This window comes from Eimeria tenella, genomic scaffold (assembly GCF_000499545.2).
Source record: "Eimeria tenella Houghton genomic scaffold, Eth_scaff127, whole genome shotgun sequence".
NCBI lineage: Eukaryota > Apicomplexa > Conoidasida > Eucoccidiorida > Eimeriidae > Eimeria > Eimeria tenella.
This window is the reverse complement of record NW_013541498.1, coordinates 23,330-33,611: the sequence shown is the minus strand read 5'-3', so window position 1 is coordinate 33,611 and position 10,282 is coordinate 23,330. Positions and strand designations below refer to the sequence as shown.

The following is a 10,282-nucleotide window of genomic DNA, read 5'->3' as shown; positions in this document are numbered from 1 at the left end:
GGGCCCCCTCGCCCCTGATGCCCCCTGGACCCCCCGGGGCCCCCCGGGGCCCCCCGGGGCCCCCTGGGGCCCCCCGGGGCCCCCTGGGGCCCCCCGGGGCCCCCTGGGGCCCCCTGGGGGTCCCCCCGGGCCTGGGATTACCCGGCGAATGGGGTTTGCGGGGCTCCGATCCTGAAGAGGATGTTGGCGTGTTTGGTTTTGGGTTGGAAGAAGAGAGAGTCGAAGTTGGAGCTGACTTTGGTGTAGAGAAAGAAGCAAACGACAGTGATGAGAGTGACAGTCCAACCCTGAACGTAAATCATGAGGTAGCGGTAGAGGTCACTCTTTTCAGTAAGGCTGTCGTGGAACTGGTCGGGGCCCTCCACGGAGTCCCCGCTGCACTGGACCAGTGGACCACTGGACCAGTCCAGTGGTGCGCCGTTGCGGTAGTTCGCGTACGCCCTGCACACCAGAATGTCTTGGAACGAACAGCCCCCGCTGCCCTCCTTGGGAGTGAAAGACAAAAACTTCAAAGACATCAACTCCACTCCGTCGTTGCACGAAGTCACCAGCCCAGACTCCTTGTTCTGGTTGTTCTCCTCTGCACAAACCCTAAACCCTAAACCCTCCGAGTCAAACCAAACCCTTACAAGTCAAACCAAACTTTTACAAGTCAAACCAAACCCTTACGCGTCAACTCAAACCCTTGTAAATGCAACACAAACCCTTGTAAATGCAACACAAACCCTTGTGAATGCAACACAAACCCTTATAAATGCAACATAAACCCTAATAAATACAACTCAAACCCTTGTAAATGCAACACAAACCCTAAACCCTTACAAATATCCCCGAATCCCTTACAAACATCCCCCGAACCCCAAACCCTTGGAAACACGCCCCAAGCCGTAAACCCTTGGAAACACGCCCGAAGCCGTAAAGCCTGCCACGGAGGCCCCAGGCGGTAAACCGCGCCCCAAACCCTAAACCCTAAACCCTAAACCCTAGCCTCGCGCACCTGTGGAGAGGCAGGCGGCGTTGCCTCCGTACCAGATTCTGCAGTTGTCGACGGCGACGACCGCGGCCTGGTTCCACCTCCTGCTGCACCAGTCGTGGGGCGCAGCAAAGATCCAAATGCTGTTGACGAGAGAGAGCAGCAGCAAACAGTCCGCTATGAAGGCCACGGCCCAGGGGCCCCACTTGGAAAGAAACCCCAGGCGACGCATCCAGGGGCCCAGGCCCGCGAACTCGGCCACCGAAAAGCGGCCAAACATCGCCAGAATGCGCGCCATGAGAACTGCGAAGAGGCCCGCAGCAGCAGTGAGGCAAATGGTGAGGGTGAAGTTGACGCTGAGGAGCCCCACGGCGCGCTGCCCGCAGCGGTAGTTGCGGAAGAAGCTGAGGCTGCGGATCAGCAGCTGCAGCAGCAGCGTCAGCAGCGCCCCCAGCAGCGCCACGCACGTCATCACGCGGTAAAAGAACGACAGCCGCCACGAGTTCCGCCGCCGCGACCAGTTGAAGCGCACTTCTTCGCAGCGCCGGCAGCACACGCACAGCAGCAGCGAGCAGCAGCCCACGGACCGCTCGCTCACGCCGCAGCAGCTCGCCTCCATTCCTCCTGCTGCTGCTGCTGCTGCTGCTGGGGGGCTCTGCGAGGAAGCAGCCGCGAGATCGGGCGCCGGGGGGGCCGCTGCGCGGCTCTTGGCGAGGGGCGGTGGGAGGGAACTGCAAAGGGGGGGAGCAGGGGGGCTGCGGCCGCAGAAGCGGCCTCCAGAGCCGCTGAATCGCCGCTCCTGCTGCTGCTCCTGCTGCTGCTGCAGCGGCAGCACCCAGGTTTCGGGGATTTCCAAGCAGCTTCCCCCCCAAAACCGGGCAAAATATTGCTGTGCATGCAAAATTGCAGAAAATTAAAACCAATTTTCCCAAGTTTCCCTTCAACACGGCCAAATGGCGCGCCGGCCACTCCGATGCTGTCCACTGGTCGCTCAGCCCGGCAGCCCCCACGAACAGGTCCGGGGGAAGCTGAAGCCACTTTAATCCATTAATTAGGTTAAATTTTATTCTAAAATTATATTTTATTATCTAAAATTAAAAAGAATCCAAAACCAAGTCCGTCTTGCTGTTTGCCCGACAGAGAGGCGCAGGTGCACCGCGGCCGATGCTTGCGCCCTTCGCCACACTCGGGAGTGCTTCACTTAATAATGGTAATTATTTATCTTAAAATTAAATTCAAAATCAAAATTAAAATTTATTTTGCATTCATTAAATGTCTTTAAACAACTAATTCATACTTGGAAGCTCCGCAGCCATAGCCTAGCGCAGCAAGGCAGTGCAGCAGTGTGTGCAACGCCTGCAGCCCCTCAATCCTCTCTTCGCAAAAAAATGCAACGAATTAAATAAAATAAATTCGTTTTAAAACAATTTTATTTATTTTTATTTTATTTCTAGTGCGCAGATGCCGGGGGGCAGCTAGTGGCAGCCAGGTGACCCGATATTGCCTGGGAAAAGCAGGATCAACCAAAACCCTAAGCCCTAATTTTTTACTCCAAACCCTAGCTCTAGGCCAGAAAAGGGTGTTTAGGGTTTGACGATTGGGGTTTAGGGTCTCTAATTTGTTTTAGTTTTAAAATCTTTCTAAAATTTTAAATATTTTGAGGCTTTTTTGCGAAAATTCAATACGTCGGCAAACGCTAGAATGGCATTTCAGCCCTTGTTACTTATGGCAGCTGCAGCACAGAAGACAATAATTTGAAATAATTCAATTTGCTTCCTCCCGGAGATGTTGCTGTTGCTGCTGCTGCAGAGAAGCAGCAGCAGCAGCAGCACTCTGTGTGCAGCAGCAGCGGGCAGCCACCGGGGGAAGCAGCAAAAGAATAAAATGAATCAATTTTATTCTATCATAAATCCATTTTACGTTTATATATCTTGCTTTTAAATATGCACAGATATATATAAACGGCGGAAAGACCCCCAGCTGCTGCTCCCGTTTCTCCAAGTATTTGAATTATTATTTTTCCCCAAATTAACTTCCTCGGGGAATGCTGCATGCATGCATTTCTTAGCATTTGTGCAGCAGCAGCGCTGCTGCTAGCAGGACCTGCTGCTGCTGCCCTGCAGCTGCCTTTAAGATTAAAAAGACCCTCGAACCCATAATTAGCCTTTGCCTCTATGGGCCTTATCAGAAAAACCCAAGCAGGGCCCCCAAAAGCAACTTTGGAGGCCCCCGGGGGCCCCTGGAGGCCCCCAAAGGGCCCTCAGCGGACTTTAGAAGGGCCCCCAGGGGGCCTCAGGGGGCCCCTGGGGGCCCCCAAGGGGCCCTTCGGTGCTCATGGGGTCTTTCAGCTGCAGCGCTTGGGGGCCTGTGGTGCTGCTGCACTTCTTTTGCTTCTTTTTAGGGTCCAAGGGCTCAAATAGATGACAATTAGAAAATATAATTGAGAACTTAAAATTAATTGAGTGGCAGCAATCTGTGCAGACTAGAGGCCCCACGGTGCTGCAGCAAGTCCGCGCAGAGGGAGGTGACCCTGAGGGGCGGCCTGCCGAGGCTCTGTTCCGTTCTAAAAGCCAACTTTTATTAAAATGTTGGATATTTTTGAAGAAAAGGAAGGAAAATGAATTCTAATTGAGGTGTAGCCACACCGCACGGAGCATTGACCATTGGTTTGCAGTCTCAGACACCGGCCCACAGGTGACCCGCCGTGCAAGGCGGCGCCCGCACAGCATTCATTTTCGCTTTAATTTCGTTTGAAATGGCAAAAATAACTCAAAATTAATTAAAAAAAGGCAAAAAGCAGAAAATAAAAAGAAATTTAAAGCAAAAGAGCGGCACTGACAAGCGCGGGAGGCGCACACACAGCTCGCTGCGCTCCCACGCCAGCCCAGCAGCAGCAGCAGCAGCAGCAGCAGCTGCTGTGCTTCTTCTCTCCGCCTCCCCTGCTGCTTCTTTTCTGGTTTCGGATTTTGAAATTCGTGGTAACAAATTCACAATTTGTTTTCCTCGAAGCTTCGAAGTGCACACTTGCAGATAACTTGAATTTGCTGCTGCTTTCTTCACCCTTGACTTGTCTTCTCTTGACCACTGGTCAAGCTTTGCCAACAGCCCTTGACCACTGGTCAGTTGCAGACACCGTTCGCACACACGCTGCAGCTCTTCTTGCAAAAAGTACTTTATTTCAAACTTTAAAGTACTTCTATTTCAAACTTTCATTCAAAATAGTTTAAATTCTTTCAGCAGTTGCTGCCGTGCCTTTTCTGCTTCCGTAATGCTTCGATTTTGCTGCGCTGCACCTCTGCTGCTGCTGCTGCTGCTGCTGCTGTCCCTGCAGCAGACGATGTCCGACCCCTCGGCCCGCGACTCTGCTGTTGCTGCAGCGCAGCACAGCAAAGAGGCTTGCTGCCGCGCAGGCGCAGACATGAAGGAAAAAGCTGGGGAGTTGGGAGCAGCAGCAAAAGAGAAAACTGGTGCTGCTGCTGAAGCAGCAAAAGACAAAGCAGCAGGACTGCAGCAGCGCAGCCACGAGGCCTACGAGTCTGCTGCTGATGCTGCAGCAGACAAAAGCGAGGGGGCCAAAGACCAGGGGAAGTCCATTGGTCAGACCATCAGCGACAAGGCCTGCAGCATGAAAGACACTGTTGCTGATGCTGTCAGCAGCACAGCAGCAGCAGCAAAAGACAAAGCTGTTGCTGCTAAGGACTCTGTTGCTGAGGGGGTTTCCAAGCTCAGGAGCGACACCGCAGAACTCATTTCCCCCTAGACAGCCCCAAACCCTAAGCCCTAAACCCTAAACCCTAAACCCTCGGCAGCTTGGAGCCACGAGCGCACACCGCCCCGCAGACCTTCTTCGCCTTTCAGGCAACGCAGCGACTTCAGTGTGACCTTAGCTAGCTAGCTGGCTAGCTAGCTATGGCTAGCTCGCTGGCTAGCTAGCTATGGCTAGCTAGCTAGCTAGCTAGCCACGGACCTTTGCCCTCGCGCAACACAGCGTTCTTTGTGATCCCTCCACCGGCAGCTAGCCAGCCAGCTAGCTGCAGCTAGCTAGCCAGCTAGCTAGCCAGTTGGTGGCCAGCTAGCTGGCTAGCTAGCTGCAGCTGGCTAGCTAGCTAGCTAGCTAGCTGGTGAGAGATCTGGCGCTTTCGTGCCCTGCAGTGCTGTGAGACGGGTGGCCCAATCCGGCGGCCCAGTCCCAGTGAAGCAGCAGCAGCAGCAGCAGCAGTTGCTGCTGCTGCTGCTGTTGCTGTTGCTGTTGCGCAGATTTCGCGCACGCACAGCTGGGGTGTACGTACAGCTGCCAGCCGCTCCTCAGCGACTGCTGCTGCGCCTTTTGCTGCTTTTATTTTTCGAAAACAATTTTTGATTTGTGGCTTCAAATAATTTCTTTAGTAAATATATTTCAAAAGTGTTATTAAAATATATTTCATTTTTAAAACTAAACAGTTTTAGAATACAATATATAACCCCTCAGCTAGCTGCAGCTAGCTGAGGGGTTTGAGGGAATCGTTCGAAAATGCAATTTAATTCAGTCATTATTATTATTATTATCACTATTATTATTGCCATCATTATTAAATTAAATTAGGATGTCTCATTAAATATTTCAAAAGGTTTGGTTGAAATAAACATAAATATGTCATTTCGCCCTTAATAAAGGGCGAAATGACATTTTATTGAGTTGCTGCTATTGCAGTTGTTGCGACTTTAGCTGCTGTTGTTGCTACTGCAGCTGCTGCTGCAGCTGCTGCTGTGTTGCTGCTGCTGCTGCTGCTGCATTAAGGAGCACTAGAGCGCTACGCCATAAAGTGTCCCCAGGGGAGATTCTTCAGTGCATTTAGGGTTTGATGGTTTAGGGTTTAGGGTTTATGGTTCTAGAGTTTAGGGTTTAGGGTCTAGGGTTTGGTTTTCTGAGTCTTTGTAGCCTTTTAGAGTTTAGGGTTTGGGGTTTTGGGTTTCAGGGTATAGGGTTTTGGGTTTCAGGGTATAGGGTTTAGGGTTTCAGGGTATAGGGTTTGGGGTTTAAGGGTTGCGTGATTTAGGGTTTAGGGTTTCAGGGTTTGGGGCTTAGGGCTTAGCGACTTGAAGCAATGAAAAGAATGCAGGAGCTGCTGCTGTGCTTCGTGGTATTATGCAGAGAAGAGGCTCTCTTGCACAGGCGGAGTGGAATTGCATTTAAATTCAAATAAACACGTTTTTTCTGTTCTTTATTGCATTAATTTAAATAAATATTAATGCGTAAGGCTCTAAATTTGAGCTGCTGGAGCAAATCAGGCGAATTTGGCTCTTTTCGGAAATTTGAAAAATGTGTGCACAGCGTGAGGTGTACAGACACCTCAGAGTCGTAAGCGTGAGCAGCAGATGTAATAAACCCGAGTGGCATTACAAACCCTTTTAAATATTTAAATACCCTCTAAGCCGTCTATTTTCCATTAAATACTCTTTAAAAGCTTTAATTGTGGGCGAGGGAGCTTAAAGGCGCAAGAGAGTTGCCTGGGCAGTTGCTGCCAGAAGCGTAACCAGTGGACCATTGGTCCACACCAATGCCAGTCGCCTAAATTCAAGGAAACATTCTGTTATTTTCCAAATAAATGAAAAATAAATATATTTTAGAGCTGAAGAAGTAATTTTAAACAGCCCTAGTGCCCCAGAGTGGACGAAGACTGTGTGTTGACTGGATGTTGTGAAGACCTGCGGGAGGCCTGGGGGATGCAACTGCGTCTTCTGCTCTCCTTCTTGCACTTATATTATTCTATTTCTTCATTTTTGACAATTTAAAACATAAATGAAGTCAAATTAGTTTTCTTTTTTGCTGGTGCTTCCCACCCGCAGCTCGCGGAGGCTCAGTGAGGCGGGCGGGCCGTCAGCTGCCGTCGATACACCCGAGACTTGACCCTCCGACCCCTTCATTTGCCTCTTTAGGTTTCCCTGAAGTTTTAAAAAGATATAAAGTGACTTGTTTGAGCAGGTAAGGGCCCTGAAGCGTGGGAAGCCACCTGGGCTGTCTGTACACTTCAGGCAGGCAACTCCTGCTTTCGCAGGCTTTCTGCTGCTGCAGCAAACCCACACCCTGCGGTGTACAGACACCCCGCAGGGGCCTCCATTTTGGGCCGCGCTGTGTGCAGGCTCCGCTCCAATGACGAAGCCAGGCCAGCCTCAGGGGCACGGGGCCCCTAAAGGGGCCCCCAAGGAGGCCCACAAGGAGGCCCTCAAAGAGGCCCCCAAAGGGGCCCCTAAAGACGCCCCCAAGGAGGCTCACAAGGAGGCCCATAAAGAGGCCCACAAAGGCCCCAAGGAGGCCCCCAAGGAGGCCCACAAAGAGGCCCCCAAGGAGTTCCACAAAGAGGCCGCTGAAGCCCCCAAGGAGGCCCACGAAAATGCCCCCAAAGAGGCCCCGAAAGAGGCCCCTGGGGAGGTTCCCAAGGAGGCCCCCAAAGAGGCCCCTAAAGCTCTCAAAGATGAGCCTGAAGAGGCCCCTAAACCCTCCAAGGGGGCCCCCAAGGACGCCCCCAAAAGAGCCCCCGAAGAGGAGGCCCCTGAGGAGGGGCCCCCTCAGGAGGAAGCTGGGGGCCCCCCGGGCGAGCCTTGTGACGGTGCGGGTGGCACCGCGGGGGGCTCCCCGGGGGCCCCCGAGTCGCCCCGGAGCCCCGGGGGGCCCCCCGAAGCGCCGAGGGTCCCCCCGGGGGCCCGCGGGGGCCCCGCAGAGGAGGCCCCGGGGCCCTCGCTGCTGGAAGAAGCTGTGTCGGACATGAAGATGGGCACGGAAATAATGAAAGGAGCCACGAAAGAAACAGCAGCAGATGCAGCAGAAGTGCTGCGGCTGCGGGCGCAAGAAACTGTGGAGTGGGTGCGGCAGCTAAGTGCTGAGGCCGGGGAGTATGTGGGCCTCGCGTGGGAGTCTGCGAAGGAGAGCGGGGCGCAGGCCTCAGCAGCAGCAGCAGAAACTGTGCGGGAAGCAGGAGCAGCAGCAGCAGAAACTGTGCGGGAAGCAAGAGCAGCAGTAGCCGAGTTCATTGCCCCCCACTGACGCTGTACGTACACCCTGGCCCCCCGGCTCACACTGTTGCTGCTGCAGCAGTTCGCAGCTCCAGAAGCGCAGCAGCGCTCAAGCTGCAGCAAGCGCTGCAGCAGCAGCTGCTGCTCCTGCACGGGCTGCAGCGGCTGCGGCTGCACCTGCTGCTGCGGTGTGCTGCGCTGTGGGGCCTAAGACGCTCTTGAGGTGCTTTCGCTGCGGGGCCAGCCTATGGCCTGTTAGCAGCAGCAGCAGCAGCAGCTGCTGCTGCTGCTGCTGCTGCTGCTGGTGCTGCCGCTGCTGCTGCCACAGGACACTCTCCGTGAGACTGTCGGGCTACTAGGCGCCCCTAGGGGCCTCGGGGGTCCCCTAACAAAAGAGGCCCTGTGGGGGCCCCCCAAAACCCCAGGGCAGCTGGGGGCCCCCCAGGAACTGCGGAGGAAACTTTTGCTGCTGCTATTTTGAAATATTTCGACACAGCTTTTAGCATTGAGACATTTGCCACTGCAGCAGCTGGAGAAGTTATTTGTTGCAGCTGTTGCTGCTGCTGCAGTTAATAGCTACAGCTGTTGCCGCCGCTGCTGCGGCAGTCACTAGTCGCAGCCGTTGCTGCTGCTGCTGCTGCTACAGTCGGTAGCTGCAGATGTTGCTGCTGCTGCAGCAGTTTGTGGATTGCGAGTGCAACAGCAAGTAGGCACGAGGAAGCACTTTAGCTAAGGAAGAGTTTCGAGCGCAGCAGCAGGAGCGGCAGCTGCTGCAGCTGAGACTGCAGCAGCGGAGCTGCTAGTATGCGTGGTGAATGCAGCAGCAGCTGCAGTAACAGCAGCAGCAGCTGTTGCTGCTGCTGCTTGAACTGCGTGGACCTTCTCTTCCACAGCTTCCCAAGAGAGAACAGGTGCAGCAGCAGTCTCGGCTGTGCTCTGCTGCTGCTGCTTGCTGCTGTTGGGGCCACCGAGGGGCCCCTTCTTGGGGGCCCCCGGGGTCACCCCAACAGCAGGGCCAGACACGGGGGCCCCCGAAGTTACTATGTGCGTTGCAGCAGCAGGGGAGAGAGCAGGACTGCAGGCACAGCAGCAGCAGCAGCAGCAGCAGCAGCAATGCCAGTAACTGCTGCAGCAGAGCCCATAGAAGCAGCGAAAATATTTCAATAGCAGTTGCGGCAGGAGCCCTACGCTGTGCACAGTGCCCATGTGTGGGACAGCAGCAGCAGCAGCAGCAGCAGCATGCACACAGCAGCGACAACAGCCACAAGTGCAGAAATAGCAGCCACAGCAGCAGCAGCAGAAGCAGAAGCACGTCAAGCTGCACCAGCAGCAGCAGCAACAGCATTGGCGGCATCAGCATCAGCAACATCGGCAGCATCAACATCAGCAGCAGCTCAGCTGCTCAGCAGCAGCAGCAGCAGCAGCAGCAACAGACCCGCCTGCTGCAGCATCTCACCAGCCTCCCAGAAAAGTATAGAGAGCTTTTGTGGCACGTCGCTGCAGCACTGGTGCTGCAGCTGCTGCAGCAGCAGCGGCAGCAGCAGCTGCAGGAGCAGGCCATTCTCCAAGCGCCTGGCAGGATGTATCGGACATCAATTCAGTGTCTTCTGCTGCTGCTGCTGCTGCTGCTGCTGCCGCTGCTCCAGCTGCTCCTGCTCCTGCTGGTGCCGGTGCTGCTGCTGCTGCTGTTGCTGCTGCTGCTGCTGCTTGCTTATCTTCAAAGTAGTAGTTAGTGTTGCTGCAGCAGAAACACCACAGATAACCTGGCGCCCCAGCCTCGCTCTGATGCAGCCCTGCTGTAAACCCTAAACGCTAAACCCTAAACACTAAGTCCTAGGCCCCAAACCCTAAACCATAAACCCTAAACCCTAAACCCTAAGCTCTAATCTTTAAACCTTTAACCCAAAGCCGTACTAGAGGCTGAACAACGTTGCTGCGCTTTCATCAATTTCCGCAGCAGCAGCGAGCAGCAGCTCTAGTGTCTCCTTTATATCATCTTTCCCTTCAGATCCTGCTGCTGTTGCTGCTGCTGCTGGTGTTGTTGCTGCTGGTGTTGCTTCTGCTGGTGTTGCTGCTGCTGGTGTTGCTGCTGCTGCTCCCTTGTTCAGACCGGTGCTCGATTCACTGCGTGGCGTGCCTGCTGCTGCAGCAGCAGCAGCAGCAGCTCCCCCTGCAGCTCCCCCTGCAGCGTGGAGAACCCTCCTGGTTGGAGTCCTTGCTGCTTCTGCTGCAGCCAGAGCTGCTGCTGCTGCAGTTACCGCCCGCCACGTGCGTGAGGGTGTTCCTCTGGCTGCAGGGCTGCTGCAGTGCTCCTTTGCT

At 54.4% G+C, this 10,282-nt stretch overlaps 4 protein-coding genes across 4 annotated transcripts in view; 2 read left to right on the top strand and 2 right to left on the bottom strand.

Moving 5' to 3' along the window:
* ETH_00030445 (uncharacterized protein) overlaps positions 1-1,592 on the bottom strand; it is a gene marked incomplete at both ends in the record, with an annotated part of 6,128 nt that extends 4,536 nt beyond the window's left edge. The window contains 2 exons of the mRNA XM_013373245.1: positions 147-580; positions 998-1,592. Of these exons, the coding sequence (XP_013228699.1) occupies positions 147-580; positions 998-1,592 (1,029 nt within the window). The remainder of the gene's footprint in view (positions 1-146; positions 581-997) is intronic.
* A 2,718-nt stretch (positions 1,593-4,310) lies between these two features.
* ETH_00030440 (uncharacterized protein) lies at positions 4,311-4,733 on the top strand (the record flags this gene model as incomplete). Its single annotated transcript, XM_013373244.1, has 1 exon — positions 4,311-4,733. One exon carries the CDS (start codon positions 4,311-4,313, stop codon positions 4,731-4,733), a length of 423 nt encoding a protein of 140 aa, XP_013228698.1.
* A 2,370-nt stretch (positions 4,734-7,103) lies between these two features.
* On the top strand, positions 7,104-7,994 carry ETH_00030435 (uncharacterized protein; the record flags this gene model as incomplete). Its single annotated transcript, XM_013373243.1, has 1 exon — positions 7,104-7,994. One exon carries the CDS (start codon positions 7,104-7,106, stop codon positions 7,992-7,994), a length of 891 nt encoding a protein of 296 aa, XP_013228697.1.
* A 698-nt stretch (positions 7,995-8,692) lies between these two features.
* ETH_00030430 (DNA ligase, putative) overlaps positions 8,693-10,282 on the bottom strand; it is a gene marked incomplete at both ends in the record, with an annotated part of 10,787 nt that continues 9,197 nt past the window's right edge. The window contains 3 exons of the mRNA XM_013373242.1: positions 8,693-9,038; positions 9,420-9,701; positions 9,878-10,211. Of these exons, the coding sequence (XP_013228696.1) occupies positions 8,693-9,038; positions 9,420-9,701; positions 9,878-10,211 (962 nt within the window). The remainder of the gene's footprint in view (positions 9,039-9,419; positions 9,702-9,877; positions 10,212-10,282) is intronic.